The following is a 26,763-nucleotide window of genomic DNA, read 5'->3' on the forward strand; positions in this document are numbered from 1 at the left end:
GTGGTGAGACAGGGACAAATGCCTCCCCCCCCCCTTTGTTTTTTGCTTCTAATACTGCTGGTTAATAGACCTGCTCAATGAATATAACATAACAGGTACTTGATCACACCTGTGACAAGGAGGTTAGTTTCAGTATGGTGTTATTAACCTCATCCCACTGACCTCCATTTCAACAGGCTCTCTCTCTAGCTAAGGAGTACCAACCAAGTATATTAAGTCCAAAGTCAGACTTGCTGGGTGTACATCCTAGTGTATGCACTAAGATTTCATTGTAATTTGTACATCTGTTTCTCCAACAGTAAATAGGAATGCCAACAAAATCAACGTGAATAGTAAGACAGGTGATTGAGTCATTCAATGAGCAATTATTTATCAAGTGCCTGCTGCATGCCGGACGCTATTGCAGGTGTTGGGAACATGGCAATAATCAAAACAGGGGAGTCCCTGTGCTCACAGAGCTTACATTCTTGTGAAAAGAAACAGAGGGCAATCCACGTATGAGCTTGACTGGCATACGATAAACTGTGCCTTCTACACATAGTTACTGAGCTCTCTGTGACCACGTGGGTTAAAAATAGTGATCTCAAGACGATATTCTCTTGAACATTTGCTTTTCTACTTGTGCTTTCTGTATTTTCCAACACAATTACAGTGACCAGGCATCACTTTGGTGAAATAGTAACAAAAACAACGAAAGAGCCATGACATAAACTAACCGATACCTAAATGTGTTTCCGTGGTGTCTAATAGACTTGTGATTTCAGGTAATGATTCAATAGACATTACCTGCCCATGCTGTTTTCAGCCTGGAAGCATATTTTCCAGCCTTCGCACAGTGGCCATTCATTCTCAGTTATTTCAGCATCTCTCATTCTTTGGTCCAGTCTCTCTCCTGAACCTTCTCCTTTGTGAATGGACCTGACCATTATTGTTGTGTTTCCAAACCCTCATTTAATGAAAAACTATTCTATTTTTTCATCTCTATACAATCAGAAACTCTCAAGCAAACGTTATTGCTAGTGGGTTTCACATATTTCTTGTTTTTTTCAGGTAAACTGTCTTTCTTTTTTAGCATGAATGCTTTGTAGTATTTCTGTTTTCCCTAACTCTGTATGCAAAATGTTATAATTAATATTTTTCTTCTTTCCTCCTTTCATAATCAGAGCATCACCAAATCCTGATGCCTGCTTTTTAATGACATGTCTGGCTCTAAATAGATTAGCACAGCTTCTAAAATCCCAGAAAGTCTTCTTCCTTTCCTAAATCCTTTTCCAAAACCATGGTATTATTGTATTACTGTCATTCTTCTGGAATTACTTGGCTAATTTTCTTCCATTTATTTTGCTGGGTTACTTTTATTTTCTTGCTTATGATATTCATTTTTAAATTCCCCAAATACTATTTTTGCCATGCATATCCTTATACAAAATGAAAGTATCTGTTAATTTACTTCATATTTTAAGAAGAGACTCAAAATTAAAAGTCAAAAGTATTACCATATGTTAAGCATGGAAGATATTACTTACAACAATGCCTATGTAAGACAGATATTCTCAAATTTAGTTTTAAGAAATTGCACTTCCCTTTAGTGCTGAAACAATATTCCCAAGACCACTTGTTTACTTGACAAAAAATATATATGAAAATGTTTGCAGACTCCTTTCCCCAAACATTCCTGGCACGTGGCCCTATTCCATAAATCTACCTTGAATGTCACTCTGTCCCCAGCCAGCCTTCTGGTACCAGGTATATGATCACATCACACTATCTGTACGTGGCTTGCTGAGACTACTGCTGATCTCTCTACCTCTCCACCCCTCCCCAATGAGGGCATGGCCCACCTCTTAATTCTGAAAAGCTCAGTTAAGTCTTAATAAACGATCCTGAAGACACAAGGAATCATAAAGCACAGCCAAGCAGCACTTAAAACTCTACACTTTCTTGGCCTCTACCAGACTCTGTAGGCTCCTCCACAGATCTCTACTAGAGGTTTCTCTCAGTTTCCGCACATCTGCCATCATGTTGCTGAAGCCAGCTTCTCTCCTCAACAGAGGAAGGCCCTTCTGCCAATATTTTCCATTCCTTGGAATCAAGACCCCAGAAAAAATAAATAGAATATTTTTAAAGTAAAAGTTTACTCAAAAAATACAGCATTTTTAAGAGAAGAGAATAACATCTACTTCGTAATGCAGAACAGCTTAGCTCCTTCTTTTACAAATTCTTTCCAAAGTAGGATCTTGATCTTAAACTTGTATAACTTAAAGATCCCCTGGAACAGCTCCTCCATACACAAAGTGGGGGAATCTTCCCTGAAAGATAAAGGCACACCTCTATCTAGAGAAACGAAACAGGCTGGCTGCTTTCAAATATCAATCTCCCTTCCTTCACTTCCCACTTTTCCCACCTATAGCCATAAAGCTTCAAAATTACTGGGGTTCGGTCCCAGAGAAACATGTTATGCACATGTGTAACTTGACTCCAACTCTTTGCTCCTAATTATGAAACAGATTGAAAACTGGACTTAACTGTGATCTCGAGCTGAGGAGTATCACATTTTATCACAGCCTCGGGACCAACCAGTCTGCAGTATGGCTATGATTATGCAAATCTGAGGCTGCAATAATCACCTGTTTAGCGTTTAGTGGCTGTAAGGAAGGAACTAAAGACATGACCTCATAAACACACAATAGGATGCTACGGAAGAAACCCAAGGGAACCAATGTGGAACTTCCAGCCTGTGATGTAGCTTGCCCTTCCTATGATTGATATGAACTGAGTTGATCCCAAAATGTCCCTATAAAAGGCATCTGTAAACACTTTGTCAATTTGGAATCCAGCAGGAAACAGGTGACGCAATCAAACTGGATAAACTGAAGAGAGTATAATAAAGGGACTGAACAAAGGTAGGCAGCTTAGGGAAATCACAATTTATAGTGCAGCACCCCTGGGCCAATAACAGTGGAGAGCTTCTTAATAATATATCAGATATTAAAGAGAGTGGAATTGAAAGAAGATGATGGCTGTGAGAATCTTAGAAGTATAATTAATAGAATTTGGTGGTTGATTGAATATTGGCATTAAATTAGAAGTCCAGAATGACTTTTAGACTCCTAGATATTTTTAAATGTGTAGGTGGTTAGGAAGAGGTTTAGATAATCGTTCAATTTTGAACATACAGAGTTCAATGTACCTGTGAAATCCAACAACTGAATATATATCCATCGCACAAAAGAAAGAGATATGGAAGTCACCATAAGGTAGAAAGTGTTTAAGGCCATGGTTATGAAGGGATCAGGTAAAGATGGAGAGCAGACCAAAGAGATAGTCTATAATGAAGGCTTTAGCAACAACATTTTGAGAAATCAGCCCTCTTCCTGTTTTAGTGCCATTGCTAATCTTTCCCATTAGACTGTAAGAGCCATTGAGGACAGGAACTTGGCCTATCTTGTTTATAACAGGATCCTGGATATCTAGCAGAGTGCCTGGTAAGTACACAATATGTATTACTGAATGAACAGTGAATAGTTCAATCTGGCTAACAGGAGAGGGTGATTGGATTTAGGAACTGGCGTTACTTAGAGATCAATTCTCTCCCAAGGATTATCCCACCTACACCTCTTTCAGGGCTCCCCACTGAATCTGAAGTTCTTTTTCCTGGCTGACTGTTGCTGGGAATTTACAATATATCTTTTTTACTTCTATTTCTCAATTCTTAAATTTGTCTTGATTCTTGCATTTCAAACTTTGTTTCAGGTCTATCCAGTAAGAAACGAAACATTTTAATCATGCTGTTGTATTCAGTTTTCCCTGTAGAAAAGCTTTTCTGACATGTAAAACCAGAGGCCCATTCTAAGTTTGGAAAGCAATCACCACCAACTGATAGGACACATGCTTATAAACACAGATGGTTAAGACACTAAACATCTGAGATTACTTTAAGGTCTGTGTATCTTAAAGCAGTGTCTCCAAAGCAAGGGGTGCATGGGCTCATAAAGGGAAGCAATTTTTAATGGGTGATAGTAGTATTCAAATCATTACGGTATTTAGATTCCACTGAGTGTATTTATAAGAGTGATATTACATGTTTATTTTAGAATGCAATATTTAAAATATGTCCCAAAATGACATCCTTTACAATTGTCTAACTTTATGACGAAACATTTTTGGTTGACAACTTGAAAATAATGGAAATTTTATTTTAGAGCAAACACTTTGCAGCACTTATAATCTTCAACAGGGAAGATTAGATGGAACTCTGAGTTAAATTCCAAATTAAAGCCATCATTTGCTTATTCTGTAAACACCTCAACAAAAACCATTTTTGTTCTTGTTTGGCATTTGCTCTCTCTTGTCCAGCTGGGATCCAAGCATACAGAAATGAGTAATAATGGGAAAAGATTATACCATCTTGAATGACTCATTCAAAGAACTTGATAAACTTTCAATTTAGGCTTGTTTTAGAAAAGACTTCTTGGGTGAATTCTGGTTTGTTTAGCAAATGGCAATTGCAGCACAATAAAAAGAAGATGCACACATATCAGCACAAAGGCATCACTGTGGGCCTTTTACTTCACTGCATTTGTAATATAAGAGAAACACATTAAAGATGTTAAAGTTATCATTGAGTCTTTAGCAACGTGATAACATTTTCTTGCCTTCATCTAAGATACATTTTCTCCTGTGGATTCTTTTCTTGGCAGGTATTCACGCACAGGTGATGCCCCAAATCAACTCTGCAATTGTGTGGCCTATTACATTTCTTTCTGTCCATAACTTTATTTTACATGTTTTATGACTTCTGGGCTTTTAGCTCAAGGCTAATCCAGTTCCTACTTCCTGCACAGTATTGAAAATTCAGGTAAGATTGACAAAGGTCCACTTGTTATCACATTAAAATGATGTGCCTTCCCTATACAATCTCTCTTACCTCTTTTCCATTTCAGTCTCCCTGAAAGGTCACCTCTTCTTAAATAGCCACCTATATAGGGGCACATTCTTCCCCCCGATAGGCAACCTTGCTTTTAGACATGAATAGAAAGCCACCTCTAGCTGACATTGTAGTGCAGGTCTCCTTAAACTTCTCACTCTGTCCAGTATTCTGGGTGATGGAACATCTCACAGTCTGTATTATGTGCACCTAGAGCAATAAATATTTGCTTGATGAAATTATTAACATGCAAATTCTTATATATTCTTTTGGGTAATTTCTGTTTCAAGTTCTGTGTAAAAGATATGACACATTGCACATGAAAAGGAAAAGCTCAGCAAGGAAAATAATCTCTTATTTTCTGAATCTATTCCTGCCCCACTCTCCATATGTCTTTGACGTTCCCAGAACGAATCCTGGATATATGTTTCAACCCACCTTTGTTCTTTATATCTTCTGTACCACTGCAAAGCGTATAATAGATTTGTTCTTCCAAGTTATCAATAAAGATATTGGATAGAATCGGCTGTAAAATAAATCCCACAGGTTGTACCCAGTATAAAAATTTATGTAGGCAGAGACCGAACTCATTCCCTGCCAAGTCTCCAGGGCCTAGTACAGTACCTGGCACATAGTAAATACATAATAAATAGTAAATGAATGAAAAATGAAGGAATGGATGGATAGGAACTTGACATCTTCTGATCATTATTTAGATATTATCTTCTAACCAGTCAATTTACCTCGTAAATGTGTAATTGGAAACAGTATATTTCATATTTTTCTTGAGAATGTCATTCAGGCTCTAAAGATTACCTGCATCCACTTCAAAGTAATTATGTAACTTTGGAAAATGACTTAAGTTCTCCACACTTGATCCCTCATCAATCAGAGTAACGGCACCTCTCACACAGGCTTATTGGGAGAACATGCACAAAAAACACTCAACCTGGTTCACGGGAAGCATTTGATAAATCTAAGCTATCACTTCTCCTTCTGCACATTTCTTTCATAGTTGAAATTAATGCATGGGTGTGTAGATGTAAACAGTATTGGAATCATTATGTCAGTGACATGTATAATCATCTCTCTGTTAGCCACAAAATCATTTCATGTGAACAGCTTGCACTCGTGATGGAATCAGAATGTAAAAATGTTGGTGCACATCAGGATTTAAAGTTGTAAATAACCAGACCAGTCACAGTATAGTAAAAGAAGGACTTTAGGTTTCTTTGGTGAAACAAAAGCAGGTATAAAAAGTTACAAAGTTTTTAGATTTTCATTCACAAAAAAACACACACAATCATTCACATTTTACACTATACATGGTATAATATAAATACAGGAAGTATTATGTGCATTGTAATAAAAGAGGGAAAAGTAAAACCTAATAGGTCCACACACTGTTGCTCTGTGCTCTGGAACACTCGGCGGTGGACTACAGTTAATGCAACAACCAGGGAACTTGCTCAAAGACACTGTGAATGATTGTAGCCACTGTGGTTCCTTCTCAGCCAAAGGAGGTTTCGTGAAAAGAATCAATGTCGGGGCTGTTCTTTCGCCATTTGCATTTCATAAGTTGTCTACTTTTCTCAAGATCATTCTAACTGAAATTAGGGAAAGACTCCTAAATGCCTTCTTTTCATTACAGATTTTTATTTAAGCATTAAATTAAGTGGATAATAGTTCAAAGTCATCTTCGGCAGCCAGTTTATTCAAATAAAGGGGAGAAAACGAGTGGGAAGTGATAGGAAGACATTTTAACACATACACCTAACTATTTCTATATATATATGCTCCTTGCTTAGAATTGGCAAACACCATTTGCTGAAAGCTATACACTTTTCCACTCTTTTCATAATAAACACTTGATGCATTCTATCCATCACATTATTGAATCAGGGACAAAGTATCTAAGATTATATGGTTCCAAACTGTGTGAGAGAAGTACAAAGGCTAACACTGAAAAATAACTAGCACACTATGTCAATTTTCAGGTTTGGGGGAAAATAACATCCAATAAATTAAATCAGTATGGCTTACTTCATTTATTTATGTATGCTTCACAGCTGCAGCATTCATACATGAACATTCAAAACTTTATAAAAGATTAAAATGGTTATATATACAAAATTTCTTTCTTTGAACGTGTGTTGTTTTAACAATTCCCCACCCTCCAGAGCCCTGGGTCTATATCCATTTGAAATGTGTTGATCTGGAACCTTGCAAGTTAGTGTTATGAAAGTCACTAAAAAGTAGACCTGGTTGAGTTAATAATTAGCACTTTGACCCCTAAAAATGCTCCTGGTCAGAGAAAAGTCCTCCATTCAGGCCTTTCTTGTAAGTGAAGGAAAAGGAATGCAGCAAAGAAGAGTTCCACATTGCGGTCCCTCATCCCATCAGGTCCTGTTAGCCAGGCTTCAGCAGCATGTGAAGCCAACTGCAGCTAAGGCTGAGATGGTGCAGTGTGGCCTACAAGACTTTGTGTTTGTTAGTTGTCCAGGAAAAGCCGTCCTCAGTCTTGCTGACAGTCAAAGGGCATGTGAAACCATTTCCAGCCTAAACAAACTACCCAAAGCAGCCAAACCGATGATTAAAGACCTTGGAGGCTCCATAATCATCATTAAATATGCCAGAACTCAGTGTGACTTCTTATTTTATATACAGGATTAAAATCAACATTAAATCATCTTATTTACATTGCCATTGGTGCTGAAATGGAGCTTTTTAAATAGTACAGTAGGCTGGTATACATTATAAAATGGTCTGCACTGGAGGCAAACAGAAAACTGAAGACATCAGATAGGCTGTAAATGGTTTCTCTCTGCCCTTGTTCTCTTTCATATCATTTGCTTTCTTTTTGAATGCCAAAGCTTTCATTTAAGATGTTTTGGGAGCGCAGCAACCCCAACTGACTGGACGGTGGTCCATAAATCCAGACCAACGGATAATACTTCTCGAGGTGATAGGAAAGGCACAGGAAGTTAGGACTTTGGCTGAAATGATGAAAACACATGTTCGCCATTATAGGGATCAGCGCCTGGACTCCTGCCACCTCCGGCTCCAACGGTGATCATGTTTTGATGTATTTATTGAATTGTCCTTTGATGAGGAGGAATTTTTTAAGTATTTCTTAGAATAAGTCCTTTGGTATGCAGATGCTACATGGAAGGAAAAGAAAGAAAGAAAGAAAGAAAACACAACAATATTACTTGCTCCATACCCTAAACTACCAGTACCGCAGTTGCAAAATGAAGGTGTCTAGTAGCTGTTATAGCACGGTTGTCCATTCCTTCTAAAGTACCACTTACGGTTCATGCAGGTAATTTTAGGCATAGCCCATCTTCCATTCCCTAGGCAACGAATAGTTGGAAGGTGGCGTTGAATGAAACCATCTTTGCAGTGATATCTAATCAGGGAGTTGATCTCATAACGAGGTTTCATCCTTCCAAAGGTCTTGGCATTTTCTACAACAGGGGGCTGGCCGCAAGCAACTAAAGAAAAGTAAATCAAGTTATTTCCAAAGAATCTACATATTTCTATCAGAATGAGTCTCTTTTTATCTCTTTCACTCCTTATGAAACCAATCTAGCACCATCAAAAAAAGCAATCACTTAGAATTCACAAATTAAAAATATTCAAGAAAAAAGTAAATATTGAGGCTCTGGGCCCTATTTGAATCCCAAATTATGTCATCTTGGATTGCATTTTATTAAAGAACCATACGGCTAAATGGTCACTTTTCTGGAAAAATTCCCAATTAAAAAGTACCAGTTTCATGTGGCCAAATGGTATTGTCTTCATCACTATCCCAAAGTTTTTATTTACTCCCCATCTTCACTTGGAAAAATGATGAATTTGTGACAATTAACTATTACTGTCACTTCCCTGAAAATACTTAAAATCTAAAATAACATCATAGTTTCAAAATATGGGTAAAACATGGCCAAATATGGACTCTTAAGTATCAATAAAATATCTCTGGTTCTAGTTACTCTTTTTTGACTTCTCTATGAGACAAAGGGAAAGTCAGGACTTAATATTCATGCTCGGTTTTGTAATTATCTTAAAATTTAAATTATTGAGAAGGGTAATGAAGATTAAATTTTGGAAAATTTATAATTTTTAATTTACAATAAAAATTCTAAATATCAACACACTTAGCAATAGTAAATAATAAAAAAAGAAACAAAAGTAAAAGAAACCTTACAATCTAGAAATTCAAGAGGCTGGGCAAATTGATTCAACTGAATTTGAACTTAAAGTTTTATTCAACATTGGTATACTTGTTCTAAATGACATGCTTTAAAAATTAACATTTGTAATTAGCAAAAAAAGTTGTCTTTAATGAAACACAATCCAAGCATCTCTTTTCACTCACATAAGACTTGTCACTCAGATAGACATAACCTAAAAATAGATTATAAAATCATACTATATATAAAACTAAGAAATTAGAAATATTTGTACATGTATTTTATCTTCACAAATTCCTAAAGCAGAGATTTCTATAATAACAGATCGTTTTCAATTAATAAACTACACAGTGTATGTGGTTCAGTGATAACTCAATCTGGATACCTGCACTTCTTTTGTTATACTATGAAAACCCTGTACCCAGGTCCAGATACTATCAGATAGAATGAGACCAAACTGACATAGAAGGTTAAAAGTTATGAACTAGATAGTTCATTATACTTAATTCGGTGCTATGTTGACAAATTAGAAGTTATCTTTATAATTATGGGGAAAGTAATGTAGAGATTTCTTCAAAAACTAGTTATATATGAATACTTATATGAAAGCTAAAATAGTTCAGTGAGTATGGTACTGGCAAGGACAGCAGATAGACCAGAAGTAGATCCACACATATATGCATGATATTTGACAGAAGCAACATGGCAAAGCAGTGAGGAAAAGTAGCTTTTGCATTTGGACAATTGGGTATTTATATGGAAAAAGTTTACTTGGTTCCTTACCTCGGAGAATACAAGGAAAATCAATTCTAGATGGCTTAAATATATAAATATAAAACATGAAACTATAAAACATTTAGAAAACAACATAGAATATCTTTGTGATTTTAGGGTAGTAAAGATTTCTTGAGATGAAAAATGGTTTAAACCATAAAGGAAAATGTAATTAATTGAAGAATTCTGTTCATCAAAAAATGGCATAGGGTAAGAGTAAAGACAAGCTATTAACTGGGAGAAGATATTTTCAAAATATCTAATTGTCAAGATATTCGTAATCATAATATAAAAAGAACTCCTACAAATCAATATATAAAAGAGAAGCAACTGATTTTTAAAAAAATAAGTAAAAGACATGAACAGAAACTTTACAGAAGAAAATCCATGAATAACCTATAAGTGTATGAAACAATATTAAGGGAAAAGTATCCAAGAAAATACAAATTAAAATCACAAGAAATAACATTTTATACCCACCAGACTGGCAAAAATTTCAAAGTCCAAAAATACCAAATGTTGGCGAAGATGTGGAGTAACAGACCTTCACACTTTGCTGGTGGGAGTGCAAGCTGGTACAACCACTTTGGAAAATAATTTGGCTGTTTTCTAGTAAATTTTACGGTACATATATCCTATGACTCTGCACTTCACTCCTGGAAAAATACCCTATGAAAGCTCACAAAAGTCTACCAGGAACAAGTTCAAAAATGTCCATAGAAACATTGCTTACAATAGCAAAAAATACTTACTATAGCCCAAATGTCCACTGACAGGAGAAATGATAAATACAATGTTATATAGTCATACAATGAAATACCATACAGCAGCAAAAATGAAGAAATACAGCTACATGCATCAACATGGATAAATATCACAAACATAATACTGAACCAAAAAAAAAGCAAGGCACAAAATACATACAGTATGATTTCACTTATATAAATTTTAAAAATTTGTAAAACTAAATAATATGTTGTTTACACATACAAACATATGTGGTAATGCTAAAGATAAAAATAAGGAACTAAGTCATCATCGATGGTTGGAATTGGGAAGAAAATAGATAGGACTGGAAGATGCTACAGGATCTCCAGAGAACTGTGGATAGTATTCACTGAAGTGTTCTTTTAAATATACATATGCCTTGTGTATATATTATAATCCTCCTTTACGGGTATTTAATTGAAACTAGAACTATTTTGGTCTGTATGTTTTAAGAAGCCTAAATTATCTGAAAGGAGAAATGAGTATGTTTTTATAAAAGTCTATAGACATTTATAAAATTCACATAATTCCCCAGAGTACTAATTAACAAAGAATTAAATCCACATAAATAAAAACCAAACAATAGGGAGATAAAACACAAAGATCATTTTGTTTTCTCCTTTAATGAGGTAGAGCCAACATTTTATGAATCTCTTTCCCCATTGGGAAATGTAAATGGTGATGCTGGTTTTGTGAATCCTTTTTAGTTTATAGGACAGTGGTTCTAACCTGGAGTCATTTTCTTCCTCTCCCTTCACAGGGACGGTTGCAATTTCTAGAGGCATTTTTAGTTGTCACAAAGCAGAGGAGAGGGTCGTGCAGTGGAGAGAATGCTACTGACCTTCAGTGCGTAGAAGGCAGAGAAGATGCCCAACATTCTGCAATGCCCAGGACAGCCCCTCACAACTAAGAATTATTGGACCCAAAATGTCAATAGTGCTGGTGTTGGGGAACCTTGCCACAGGAAAAATTAACATAGCAAATATCAGAATGTTAGCATCATAAAATGAAAAGCATGACTCCAGGGGCCATTTGGAGATCGGAGAATGCAAACATGACATTTGGATGAAGACAAACAGTTCATTAAAGACTTCTTACATTACAAGCAGGGAAAACAGACACTTGATCTGCTATTTTCACAAGTCTCATTGCAGACATGCTGAGGTAATGCACAAAGTCAGGAAAGCAGCTCATGTAGAAAGGATATTCACAATAAATTCTACTTTAGATCAGAGAAGAGCAAAGTAATCACAAATAACGGTTGAGTTTTATCTGAGCTTTGTGTATCTTCATGTTCTCTTTGTTCTAATAGCATTTCTCATTTTTGAAGTTTTCTAAAATATTTACACAGTGTGAATTTGTAGTTTTATTATTTTTATATTTTAAAAAATCAAATGGATTTTATATTTTGCATTTGTACTTTGAACTCTTACTTGAGGTCTAGCTCTAGAGACTAAATATTCATGCTTTAACACCATTGCAAACAGGTTAAAAATGTTTATGGAATTCCTATTTGTTTAAGGAAGAAGTCTGTACAGAATGCCTTAGAAATTCAAACATACTGGTCAGTGATAAACACAACACATTTTTTAAAAATCAGCATTCTTAACTTTATCTGTTTAATGTCAACTAAGCAATTCTCCTCATTATGGGACTTATATTACAACTGCTTTTACTTGATTGCATCTTGAGGACATTCAACTATTTCATGGTTTATAAGCATACAACAAGCTTCTAAGGAAATGATTAAAAAACTCAAAGTCTACAGAGACCAGGCATTTAAAAACAGGGAGGCCTGAGTAAGGAGTGCAATGAACTGAAGACCACGGCCCCCACTGAGGAGAGCAGAGGTTTTCAGCTCCAATGCTTCAAACTATGGACAAATTTGAAAGGGTCAAATGGGTACCAGTTGTTCTTTTCCTTTAAGTAAAAAAATCTATAATATTTTATGACATCTCCCAATTTTGAAATGTTGACAACCAATTTTTTAATGGTTTCTTCATCAAAATAAACAGGTCTTCAACCCTTGTGTTGACTGATTTTTGTATTTGTGTTTTTAAAGATACTTGGAGGTAATTTTTCTGCATAAATACAACATTGTTATCTTAAGCACCTGAAATCTATGGTGTCAACATTACAGAAAACAAACTTTTCAATTGCATGGCAAGAATTAAATATTCCAGAGCAACAAGAGATGATGCACATGACATATCCAGTTCGTATCTTAAAGAAGGAAGCTTAGTCTTCCTGAGTTTACCTAATAATGAAAAGGTGAATTAAGTAGACATTATTAATGAGGTAATGATTACCTGTTCCTTTCTTGCAAGTATAGGTGAGATGGTAATTGCAGGGAACATCATTCCATTCGCCGTTCTCATGCCAAATGATGACAACACAGTCTTCGCCAGCAGAAAAGAAGCTGTCTGGCTGGTTGGGCCTCCAGTTCTCATATTGCTGCAAAAGTGGAGGGAGAAAATGACTACTTGATAGTAGTATATTACAAGCATGACAGTGGCATTGAATCACAATCAAATTAGAATGGACTAAACAGTTTCAATTTAACCATCTAGCTAAAATGATTTTGGTGGTAAAGAAAAAGACTTTTATACTTGAATGGATAATATATGTATGTATCTTAATGCCTCTCTTCAACAATTATGTATTTTTCCTTTGGCAATGAGATATAGCTGAGGAATTTTATTCTACATTTCTAAATATATAATCAGTGCTCAATTTAATAACTTAATCATGTTATTATTGTTGTTAATTATAGCAGCATTAATGAAAGTGGAACAAATAAAAAGATCATAATCTCATCCCTCTGATCCATCGTTTCCCTCTACCTTTATGTGCACATAGAATTTCTATGATTGTGATTATAGTATAGTCCAATTTGTATTCTCTCTTTTCTATGTTACCACTATAAAGTACCTTTCTTTGTCTTTTTAAAAAATGATTATTTTATCCAAATTCATTTATTTGGTTAAAGATTGAGACATTTGGTGTATATATTTTATGTATTTACCTGCTATACCGGTACACATCATTTTATATTCAAACTTTCTGAGTTACTCTGTTTTAGATGTGATTTTATGTGCACCATACAGTTGAGTTTTGCTTTATGATCTAATCTGAAAGTTGTTTTTCTCTTAATAGGAAACATTTATCACATGTATACATGTTGACAAGATAAGCATTTAAAAATGTATCTTGCTATATGCCTGACCGGAGTGGCTCAGTGGTTAAGCATCGACCTATGAACCAGGAGGTCTTAGTTTGATTGCCCGATCAGATTGTAGACTCAATCTGATCCCCCGTGTGGGGTGTGTAGGAAGCAGCCAATCAATAATTTTCTCTCATCTTTGATGTTTCCATCTCTCTCCCTCTCTCTTCCTCTCTGAAATCAATACAAAAATATATTTTAAAAAATAAATATATCTTGCTATAAATATATTTGGGGTTTTTTGTATAATATAGGTTCAGAAACTAATTGAAAATAATTTTATTGATTTGATGTTTTTCTACTGGTACCTTTATATCTCTATCTTTAGATGGTATCTATCGATTGCCCATTCTGAGCAATGATATATAACTGGAAATATATTTTGCCTTGATCATCATAATAAATGCCATTTATTCAGCACCTGTGATGAATGAAGCCCTGTTCTAGATACTTGCTATGCATTATCTCTTTCAAAGATCTAACAGGATTGGGAGTAATTTCAACCGTATAGATATTAAGCACCTAGGACTCTTTGGTTTATGTTCAATTCTTTGTTACTTTAAAATACTGCCTCCATATCAACCAATAATTATATGAAAAACACAGCCCTTATCCCTATCCAAAAATAACAAGCATTGATGAGATGAAAATATTATTGAACTAAAAATAAGAGTTTACTTTGCTAGTCCTGAGTCTCCTAACTAGAATGTGGAATGGGACAATTTTGTTTGTTCAATGTCTTTCTCACTCAACTTAAGTATCACTTTCCCACTATGCTTTGACTACTGTGGTTTAACACAAATCTAATGCTAACAAGACTGTCGGCAAACTTCCTTCCTATGGTAGAAGTAGCTTTATGTAACAGTGGCTCACATGACTATCTTTTCTGGGACTACAGATCTGTTAGCCTTTCCTGGAATGAAATTTAAGTGAAATAAGTCTGTGATCTGAAACAATCAGTTAACAGATATTATTTGAGAAAGTTAAAGTCAGAGAAGAAAGAACTGTACCTAAGAATTAAGGCAATTGTTCTCGATTCAGAACGTGCAAAAAAAATGGTGCTATTATTTACTCCCAACAGCACCATGGCTATGTTTATATGTTTTAAAAATGCATAAATGTACTAGAGAATACCTATACTTTTTATTTCTTCTCAGAAAAAAGGTGTGGTTTTTAAAACTTTCAAATACGCTATAAAGCTAAATCTTTGATAAAAGAATTAGTAAGAAAACTAAACTTTGAAAACCTCAAAGATTAAGAGATCTACTTTTCCTTCCATTTCTTTGCTTAGCTTTGCTTTAAAGTCCTCCTGAGTCATGCCAAAATTAAGATAGGAGACTAGAAATTTTGGCTTGATTCATTGATTGATTTTTAAAAGAGTCTTTTTGAAAGTGATTAAATAGCAAATAACCAAGGGAGTCTTAATATATTGTTTTGTTATTTTTCTCACAGAATGAAGGTTGTTTTTTATTTCTCTGGTGGAAATCAAAATCCAGAAATTAGATGGATTTATATCCAACTCTAGTAGACTTCATCAAACCCTGAGTACTCTCCCCGATGCCCCTGAGTAGGAAGCTCAGGCCAAATTCACCAAAGTACTCTGACTGGCCGGTCTCCCTTGGACCAGGAACAGACCTTTGTTCTGAACTGGGTTTCTAATGATTTACTTATTTTCCTTTTCTTTGCGTACTTCCCTTCCCTTATTATCTTTCACCCTCCACCCAACAACCCTTCTTCCCCCTACTCTCCTTTAATAAATAATAGACAAGGAGCAACAAAGAAGAGATACAAAAGTCATATTCAGTCTGTTGCTGATGTATAACTAATTTGTCTTTAACAGATTAATTAGGGTAGGATAAAAATAATAAACAAAACAATTGAAATGTCCTAAAAATAACAAAAATCTATGTTTAATACCTTTTATGATCAAAGATTCCAGACCTTCTTAAATATTTACTTTGGATTTTGGAGCTCTATACTTTCTAGCTTACTTTTAACAAACCTCTTAAAAGCAACCAGAAAATGTCCTCAGAGGTGGAAAATGTACAAAATCCCAATAGTATCTGCACAATGCTTCCCCTTCCTTTTCCCTACCTACCCACACTGCCCATCTCCCTTTCTTGCTTTATTTTTCTTCATAAAACTTATCGTCTAATTGATTAACTCATGATTAACTCATTTATCTTATTTTTTCTCACTAGTAGATTATAAGCTCATTGAGGACAGGAATTTAGGGTTCTTTTATTTAATACTATACCCTCGGTGCCAAGAACTATGCTGGACATATACTCGTGTTGTTTAATAAATAACCTGACACTTATAAATAATGAACCACAGAGTGTGTTGCATTCTCCCCTATCTACACCTACCCCGAATCGAAGGTGTTGCTTGCTGCTGGCTAATAATGGGCGAGACAGGCAATCATAGATACAACTGGTGGAAGTAAATAACTTCTCTGGAAAAGAGCTGGCAATCCATATGAAGAGCCTCCACGAGTTCCTACCCTTGGGCCCCATAATTCCACTTCTAAAATTCCATCCTAAAGTAATTTTAGCTGAACAACACTTTACCTAAAATACTATTTATACTACCAGTAAATGGGAAACAACCTGTAGAGTGAACACATATTCAATAAATTGGGGTATATCCAGACAAATGGAATATTGTATAACCATTAAATATCCTATCCTTGAAGAATATATAAAGGAATGGGATATGCTAAAGTGTTAAGTTAAAATTCAAAAGAAAAACTCTAAAAACATACAATGATCCCAATTTTACAGCTGTGTGTGTGTGTGTGTGTGTGTGTGTGTGTGTGTGTGTAAAAGGCCAAAAGGAAATGCCGTAAGATGTTATAAAGTTTATATCTGGGTGATCTGAGATTGAAATTATATTTTATTTTTTTGTATCCTTACATACTTTCCAACTTCCCTAGAGTGAGCGTGAGTTATTTTCCTAATCATTAAAAATGAGCGTTGTAAAAGAATCTCTGCAGCTATCAGAAAGGGCTGATGGGTTTCTTAGCTAACTCTTTTTCAATCTAACCTCAACAAGTATCACTTCAAGGTACAGTCACTGGCGGCCCTGGGTTTTGCAGCTGACATTTCCTCCTGATCTGAACAACAACCATCTCATTTTCACACTGAAATGAGGTTCAGATTCTCAGGGTGCACGCTGCCCAGACTCAGACCTCTGATAAAAGATGTAATTGTTTTTGGTGGGAATTACATTTGGCTTGCAACAGTGACTTAAAACGTATGTTCTGTGCTGTTGCTTGGCAGCGCTGTGGCTTAATGGTGCAGGACCAAATTTTAGGTCTGTGGTTTTTACAAGAATGTCTGATACCCACAAGCATGTCACACTATTACCTCATATCTGACAGCTCCATTGTGCGGATTTATTTTGGCTGGGATGCTTTGATTTCTGCTCCATGTTATTGCCAAACGGAGTTAGCAAAGGAAACTCCAGTTTTCTGAACAACTTTCTTTGTTCCCTCATAAATGCTTTACAGCCTTATTTAACATCGCTTGCAGGGAGAAAGAGTACAAAAAAAAAATAAATTTTGACTTTAGGTTTAATAATGTGTGTGTGTGTGTGTGAGTGTGTGTGTGAGAGAGAGAGTGTGTGTATGTGTGTTTTCACAACAGTTAAATGTGAGGGAGTGATCTCTCCTCAGGAAAGCAGTTCTGAGTTAGAAGAATGTAATAGAGCCTCTTTTACACACACAGGGCTTCATGCACAGAGAAATAAAGATTCTTGGAATGACAGAGAAAAATTCACCACTCCAATATGGATGTTTTCCGCCTTCACTTGGGATTATAAGCATACATCCTGGGTGATTTAGCCTGGATCAACCCTCTTCTAGGGCTGGATGGGCAAACTAAGAATTATTCCAGAAAACTAGCATGATTTGGGGAGAATTCATTTTAACTTCGTTGAAAAAATAAATGCTGATCAGACTCTCCCTCTGTTTGTCTGTGTCTCAGAGACTCATGTTCCCCACCCGGAACCCCAAACTCTTGCCATCTCCCCCAGAGACCAGGATTAGATCAATACAACACCAGAAAGAGGACCCTAAATTACTTTCCATCTCCACTTTCTTCTGATGGCAGAGAAAACTATGGCATGAAACTCAAATAGCTGATTAGAGAAAAGCCAGCTAAGATGGAACATTTTCTACATATTCTATGACAAACTAGTGTCTTATTATGAGGCAATATGTGATAAAGTTACTTTTCTTTAGAGTTCCAATTAAATGACCACCATTTTCTACCTCTAAAAAAAAGTGGCAAAAGAGACAATCATTTCAAATTGTATTTAGTAACTTCTCAGTTATTGTTTTCTCTCTCTCCTTTCCCCCACAATTGGATTCAAGTAAGTCAGCTGCCAAAAGTATAAAATGACTAAAAAAAAAAAAAAAACTAGCCAAAATTGAACATCTAAGTACAGTTTTCTCACATGAAAATTGTCTCCATAAACCAGAAAACCCATTTTGAGCCATTCCTAATACTGAGAAAAACTCAGAGTAGACTGAAGTTATTCATCAAAATCTATTAAACTTTATAAATGCTTAGGTTACTCCAAATAATCCATATTTTATTGTCAAAAATGTATTTCTGTCTTTACATTGATATAAGAGTGAAGAGTTACTGTGTAGGTCTACGGGAGCACACAGCACTTCCCTGCCAGCCACATTCTTCACTCTCAGAGAGTGGCTAGTTCCACAGATCTCACAGGAAATTTACTAATTTTTCTCAAGCAGAATAGCAAAATAGCTATTCTCTCCTTCATAGCTCTTCACAAGTCTCCAACATGATTCAATAAACATACTACAGGAAAAGTGTGTGTAGGGGTGGGGTCTCTGTTTTTGAAAGTTATGGGCAACCTACTAAAGTCAGACAGGTTTACATCTTTTCAAGGTGAATCTCAGATTATATCGTGACTAGGAGTCCCCGCTGTGATGCAGAGATACCAGACATCTTTTATCTTTAAAATACACATCCCAAGGCCATGATCAATGGCCCCAACTCACCACAGATAACTAGCATTACGAGTATGAACAACACAAACTGATGATAAAATGTAAAGTAACTAATTGACCTTTTCCTTATGCAGCAATAGATAACTGCCTTTTCATACAGTTAAGAAAACATTATTTCAGAAACATTCAAGACTTAGAAATAAAACAGGAGTTTTGCTTTGCTTTGCTTTAAACAAAAAAAAAAAAAAAAAAAGAGTTTGTTTGGGTTCAGTTTTGAGCTCTGCTTTCAGTTAAAGGAAACATGACTGACCAGTATCAGTCAGTTACTGCTGTGACAGTCACATCCCAGCGGCTCCTTTAGGTGATACAGATATAAGCAAATTGATTTATAAGGAAATATGCAAACAGCTGGGTGGTGAAAATGAAAGGTTGAAGCAAGGAAGGTTCTTAAAGCATAGAATGGCTTATTCTTATCCATCCATGCAACATCCCAAAACAGTGCTCACTTTTCCACATAAAGATTTTTTTAAAAGTCTTTGCAAAGTATTATGCTAAGCGAAATAAGCCAGTCAGAGAAAGACAAGTAACTCATGATCTCACTTTTTGTGGAATCTAATGAACCAAGAAAAAACAAACAAACAACAAAAATCCCTGATGAACAAAAAAGATCCAGAGATATTGAAGCATGCAACAGACAGATGTATTTCAGAGGGCGGGGGTGGGGAAGTGGAAAAAGATTAACCAAAGAATTTATATGTATATATGCATAGCCTATGGACAGAGAACAGTGGGAGGAAGGCCTGGGGTTGGGACTGAGTTGGGTGAAGGGATCAATGAGGATGTGGGGAGGGAGGGTGACATCTGTAATACTTTTAACAATAAAGATAAAAAAAATTTTTAAGTCTTTGAAAAAGAATGTCAATTCAAAACCATGAAGATACAAGGTCATGCTTCAACCTCTACCAGAGAAAGAATTCCCAGAACATTAAATAGTCTTATTTTTAAATTCCTTTTATCAGCATCTTAAAGCTAAGAAGTTTGCTATCCAAACTTAATAATTAGTCCTTCCTTATAATATTTGACCCATTTCATCCTTTTCATTGCAATTTTTATCACTTCTTAACTTGATCAAATAACTATCCTATATAATAAAAGCCTAATATGCTACGTGTTCCATTGACCGGTTGGCCGTTCAACCAATCAAAGCATAATATGCTAATAATATGCTAAAGGTCGCTCAATCGCTCGTTATGGCCTGCACTGACCACCAGGGTCAGACAGTCGACCTGTCGACCTGTTGCTATGACTTGCACTGACCACCAGGAGGCAGATGCTCCAACTGGTAGGTTAGTTTGCTGCTGGGGTCTGGATGATTGGGACTGAGCGAGACGGGCCAGACATGCCCTGGAGCTCTCCTGTGGTCCCTCCCCAGCTGGCCAACCTCCCGCGTCCCTCCCCAACCCTGATCATACATCGGTGGGGTCCCTCAGCCTGGCCTGCACCCTCTTACAATCCAGGACCCCTTAGGGGATGTCGGAGAGCCAGTTTCGGCCTGTTCCTGCAGGCCAGGCCGAGGGACCCCACTGGTGGATGAATTTGTGCACTGGGCCTCTAGCCTATATAATAAAAGCCTTAGTGACTGTTACAGTGGAATGACTGGAACAACTGGTTGCTATGATGTGCACTGACCACCAGGGAGCAGATGCTCAACGCAGGAGCTGCCCCCTGGTGGTCAGTGCACTCCCACAGGTGGAGTGCCGCTCAGCCAGAAGCTGGGCTCACAGCTGGTGAGCGCAGCTGCCATGGCGGGAGCCTCTCCCGACTCTGCAGCAGCAGGCGCAGCGGGGCCAGGATGAGTGCAAGCGGTGCCCAGCCCCAATTCAGGCTCCCTCCTGGCCGCATGCCATTTGGCACACTCCTACATCCCCGGAGGGGTCCTGGACTGTGAGAGGGTGCAGGCCGGGCTGAGGGATCACTCCCCCCACCCCCCCAGTGCATGAATTTTGTGCACCAGGCCTCTAGTACGGAATAATCAGTGGGCACTAACTAGTTCTTCTAAAGAGACATTCTGTTAAGAATCTCTTGATTTCTTTTCCTCTACTAAAAGGAAAAAAGAGTTTTAACAGACACTAGATAAAATTAAAGGTCATCTTTTTGTGTGTCATAAATTTAAGGTTTACCATTCTCTCTCTCTCTCTCTCTCTCTCTCTCTCACACACACACACACACACACACACACACACTAACACATACACAACCTGTGTAGTAGATAAGTTCCCACCATAAATACAATAGAGAATATGCAAATGGTTAAATGGTGAGCATAGCAGACTGCAACAGAGCCCTTGAGATGGGAAAACTAAGCTGTGCATTAGACAGACTTGATAGCTAATCAAACAATTCTTACACATTAACCAGCCATTGGGTTCCAGCCTGAGCAAAAGGTACAAATCATCTCATATTGTAGCTCTTCAGGGGCTCTAATATATAACTGAAACTGCAAGTCTTGAACCTGCAGCTGCCAAGGTCTACTCCATCTGCCTATGTATCACCTACCTATCCTAAGCATATTTAGATATAGTTTTTCAGCTGAGAGGGAGTCACCTTTTACTCTTTAAAATTCACTATAATTTAGATAACCTTTGATGGCCAGTTAAAGACTATATTTTAGAACTATTATGAATACGGTCAAGCACATTTGAACAATTAATCACACACATGCCACAGAAAACATTCTTGACATTTGCTCAGGGAAGTTATTCCATGACATAATATATTATTGTAATTTGGGGGAGAATTTACTAAAGCATCAAGTAAGAATTTGGGTATGTGTTGTTGTTTTTCATGAACTGTCCAGTCACAATTTTCACCTACTCGGCCTCCCCACAAACACTACTAATTTAATTCATTGTAAAACATTTTCATAAGAAAACCAAAATAGTACTCTAGGTTCACATACCAAGGTAACTAGCCAAGGAAAACTTCCACTGGTTTATTATTGTGTATAAAGTGGAGATACTGGGAAGACTAGTGCTAATATTTGCCTCAGTTGCTAGGATTTTACTAAGCACGTGACTCCCTGTGTTTGCTTCATGCTGCACTTGAAAAATCATATTTTTTACACTTAACTTTCAAGTTTACAATATCAAGCAATCTGTGCTAGAATTTTTAAACTCAAAGCTCTCAGAACTTAATTCACAGAGACTATCATTCCTGTATAGATTTAGTTGGCGGTCGGGGGAATGTGAAATTTTGAAACGCAAAATACAAGATGGCCACTAGGTGGGGATAGCCATCCATCAATCTATTGTGAGTTACCAACTCACTGTTAACAAAACAGAATTTAGAATACAGTCCCAGAAATCATGTTCATTTACTCCATGTGGCAAAGAAAGATTAAAGGATCATCTGCGATATGTCCTCTCAGTTTTGTGAGGGAAAGCATGAAGGAAACACTTTGCTGGAAGAGGGGTCTCAGCCAGATCCTATTTGCCAACCTGATTGCATTCCATTCTGTTCCAGGCCATCGTAGCCAGAATCAGAATTTTCTATTTGACTAAAATGTTCATCTACAACAGTTTATTTTTCTGCATTTGGCCTTTTTAAAGTATCCATGGTGTACATCAACGGTGAAATCGTATCAGAAGCAAAGCCAAATCTATAGTATCCCCCTAAATAAGATCCTTAGAACTGGGCAGGCCATAAACGCCTCTGCACACCAATGAATGTCGGCAGTGCGATTCACATTTCATTTGGCTTTAGGTACACACTTATCTGGAGTAGCTGTAAAAACATGACACCTGTACTGTAACAAGCTGGCTTCTCCTGTGTGCAAACTCCTATCACCTGTGCTTCCACGGCTACCAATGACATCCAGTGCAGTCCATGCCAGGGGAAGCAGATAACCACCAAAGTATAAAAGCAAACTCCAAAGAAAAAACACTTTGCCAAGAGGCCAGCTTACTCGTTTGAAACGCACGCTGATAAGGACCCACCTCTTCCCTAAATAAGGAACTCAGAATGACCACACTGGGTTCCCCCCGCCAGCCTTTCAGAACACAGGTCAAACGTTTATCTGAAAGAAAGCTCGGGGGAGTACTTATTACAGAAATCAAAACATTTGGGAACTTTAAAATGCCCTTCCCACACACACACCCCCGCCCCCGCCCCCTAGATAGCTGTGGGACACAATAGACGTTTGTTTGCAGTCTGTGGAGGGTACATTAAACTTTGTTTTATTTAACTTGTTTGGGGCAAATGACCTCCCTGCAAGGTAGAGATAGACCCTCTACTGATCCTGGTAGTTGCTTAAGGTTACTCTGGTCTGGGTCCTTATTTATTTATGTTTTAAGGGAGGTTATGATTTTGCTGTTGTCTTTTAGTTGAACAACCAAAAGGAAAAGAGCAGCTTTGTTTCAAAAGAGAAAGACACATTTGTTTTGGTGTCACTGCCCTAGGTTGGCAGCCTAGAGACAGATCTTGCAAACATGAATATGCTGAAGGGAAGAAAAACGAACTCGGGGTCTCCTGATAGTTGTTAAAGTGGCAGTGTGCCCATTATTTTCCTAGCTGGCAAATCCCTGTGTGGGAGAGCCTATCTGCCAGCTCTTGAGTACAGACAGCACTAATCTTGCGTAATAGCGTGAGCTCACTGGCCTACAAAGGCAGTAATTATCAACAGCGTTTTCCAAAGGATGTGAGTTCCTCCCACTGGGAGACCACTGGGAGACAGGGCCCCAGGCAGAGCCCCTCCGAGCCACTTGCATTCATTCAATCCCCACCATTGAATGGGTGGGTGCCAGTGGCTCCTTCACCCCAGGCTAGTTTGCACAGGTCTTCGGTCAGGAAGTGCTAAGTGATCCAAATGCAACTGAAACTGCCAAAACTCATTCAACATTTTTCTTCTGCCTTGTTGATGACGATTCATTGCCTTAGCCTTATTAGCCCTGAAATTTTGATGTCTGTATGTGACTTTAAAGTTTCAAGGGAGCATGCTGGAAGAGCACCTGTGAGAAGGAATGACAATGCATTGATCATTTACTTATAATCTTCTCAATTAGGAAATGATGTTCTGGGGATGGGTAAATGTCGTTCTTCCGGTGTTTGACCCGTCACTAGCGACCTGCACTCAATGAAAGGCAAGGTGGAGATGAAGGTTTTGTGTTCCAGAACTACTCTATCATATTTCCCGTGTAGAATCAGAAGGACCAGTGCTTGGTTTCAAACCAAACTGAGCTGCAACACAATGAAAAACTGTCATTAAGAGCTCGGCGGTCTTCTGCAGAAAAGAGACTGAGAGTTCTACTAAGGAGGAATGTGTTAAAGGCTGAGGAAACGGCATACGTTTTCCTTGGCTTTTAGGTTAATATAATGAAGCCTGTGAGGTTTGACATAATTAAGTTAACGTCGATATGCAGAATGACTTGTTCACAGAGAAGTGGCATTTGGAGCTAAAACCCACACCACAGCTGATACACATCCATCTGCAAATACTTTCTAGAAAGTCCTCTGAGATTTTCAGGTGGCAAGAGAAAAACTTAAGTTTTGGGGTTTGAGGGTTTTGTTTTGCATTATTGTTCTGCTAAAGCATGTGGAATCCTTTCAAACAAGCAGAAACCTACAAACAGGCTTAGAACACACCAGGAATTAGTTAATTCTCCTGATTCTCTTTTCAATGCCCAAGACATCTGGGAGAGGGAGGAGGCCAAAGCCTCTGTGTTTATAAAGGATAACGATGATCCATTCCTGCAAAAAAGAGCAATGGTTTATAGCCTGCAATTTGTTACTCCTTTTCTCTGCCCCCTTTAAGTGTCTCTTCCTGGGTTAAGGGCTATTTCTTTATTGTTTCTACCTTTTTCAAAGCTGGTTTTTCTCACAATACTTTGCTTGACAGACTGATGTGTTTATTTATCAAAGAAGAAGAGGCACTCGATTTAAAGTCAAACCCACAACCAATCTGGCTATTCTTACACATTAACTCCATCCAGTAGGGCAAGTGGGTGCCCCAAATCGTAGGTGTGCCAGCTTGCCAATGTTGGACCATGCTTATTAAATGAAATAAAAATTCAGTTATGTTCTAGAAATATTTTAAAGTCAGATTTTTTTTTTTAAGTAGCAAGGCTATCCATTAGCATTTTGTAATCTATATCCTAAGTATCAAGGGACAAGATAAATTGGCTAGACATTGACGGATCTGTGAATTAGCAACTTGTTCAAGATTACTAATACAGGAGATTCAGACACGTGCAGAGGAGAGGGGGTCTGCATGGACAGGGAGAGTGAGGAGGAGGAAGTCGTGACTATTTCCTAGGAAGCCCTCAAGCCAGCAGCCTTGCAGAGGTCAGCTTAAGTGCGAACAAAGTGAGATGACTGAAGGGAAAATGTGCAAGAGATGCAGAAAGTGTCGAAGAATAAATTCAGGATTCGGTGGGTTTTTTTAACCAAACAAATCAAAAGTTCCTAAAGCTCCTCAGCATTTCAAACAGGGAACTAACTGGGCTGTCGGTTCTATTCAATCCTGAACCTCTGGACAATGCTATTGAAGGTGACATTTTCCTTTCAAGTCGCTGTGTCTGATCCACTGAAGCATCGGGTCTCCCGTGGTGACGGGTTAGCTTTGAAGGTGCTGGGGAACTCAGTGAAGGGATGAGAGGAAGGAATTGCCCTCCTGGATGCCCCATTCCTGGGCGTCAGAAATAGGGGGGAGCAGGATGGTAACAGCTTTCAATCTCTGCCGTCCATGGGTTGATTTTAAAGAGGTAAGTAGTGTGATTAGGGAACCCAACTGTTTCCAATATCTCCCTGATTGTGCTGTCCATGGACACACTGTAGTCTATGTTCAAGGAAAGCTGTAAAAATAAATTTGCTAGAAAGTAAAAATGCTTCCATAGTGTTTCCTGACGTCTGTGCTTAAAAGGACAGTCACAGACAGTGAATGAATAAATGAAGCTCTGTCCAACCTTAGGCAACAATTCATCCTTGGTCAAACCTGCAGAGGGGCCGCGGTGGAAATGTTTGCTTTCCATCTTTCCTTTCCAAAGCTTGTTGTAAATGTATTCTTGGGGCAACCATGGACACAACTGCTATCATTTCCAGTGGGAACACCTATTTCCTTTGCGTTAACAACTTTTGTAAGACACATTCTGCTTGGCTATAACTTTCTGTTTGTGAGGAACCTTGTTTTCTTGTCACCCTATTTTGAAATTTTACCTATTATGTTTTAATGTTTTTCATATTGGTACAACTTCAAATAAAATAGTTAATTTAGATAAGCAAGAATTACCACAAAGAGATTCAGCCAAAAGACTTAACTGGTCATTTCAGGATTCAAAAGATAACAGTGAGTTGGTTGAACAATTTATGGATATTGATTACCATTCAAAAAACATTTATTAGGTCTCTATTTTTGTCAGCAGCTCTGCTAGGTGTTGAACCAACAGAGATGAAAGTTAATCTCTGCCTCAGAAAGCGCGGTGTCAGGAAATTCACACCACAGGGGTCTGCGGCAGGATGGGGAGAGGCACAAGGAACCGCAGGAACACCAAAGATGAGCATTTAGTCACAGCCAGCTCGGAAGGCTTCCTGGAAGAAGACCTTTAGCTAAGCAAGGTATTTAAATGCTTATTAAATAAAATTTAACAAGGGGCATGGACATTCTACGCAATAGGGCAAGTGTGTGCAAAGACCAGCAGGAGTGAGGGGTGCTGGCTTATTCTTTGAAATGGGACTGCTTAGGAAGTGGCAGATGGAGTGCATGGACTTGGTATGCCATGCTAATCATTAGAACTTTTACTGAAGGCAATAGGAAGACACTGAAGAATTTTAAGAAGGGAGTAACAAGAGTTTAGAGCAAGGAGAAAGGAAGGTCACAGGCACTGCAAAACAGATCTGGGGG

At 37.6% G+C, this 26,763-nt stretch overlaps 1 protein-coding gene across 3 annotated transcripts in view; it reads right to left on the reverse strand.

The window, feature by feature from the left end:
* Nucleotides 1-6,137: 6,137 nt before the first annotated feature.
* Nucleotides 6,138-26,763, reverse strand: part of VCAN (versican) — a gene marked incomplete at its 5' end in the record, with an annotated part of 106,547 nt that continues 85,921 nt past the window's right edge. For all 3 annotated transcript variants that reach the window (XM_080679276.1, XM_080679278.1, XM_080679277.1), the window contains 3 exons: nt 6,138-8,088; nt 8,239-8,421; nt 12,975-13,119. In XM_080679276.1, the coding sequence (XP_080535402.1) occupies nt 7,961-8,088; nt 8,239-8,421; nt 12,975-13,119 (456 nt within the window). In that variant the 3' untranslated portion in view covers nt 6,138-7,960. The remainder of the gene's footprint in view (nt 8,089-8,238; nt 8,422-12,974; nt 13,120-26,763) is intronic.

Source organism: Plecotus auritus (assembly GCF_963455305.1).
Source record: "Plecotus auritus genome assembly, chromosome: 7".
Lineage (NCBI taxonomy): Eukaryota > Metazoa > Chordata > Mammalia > Chiroptera > Vespertilionidae > Plecotus > Plecotus auritus.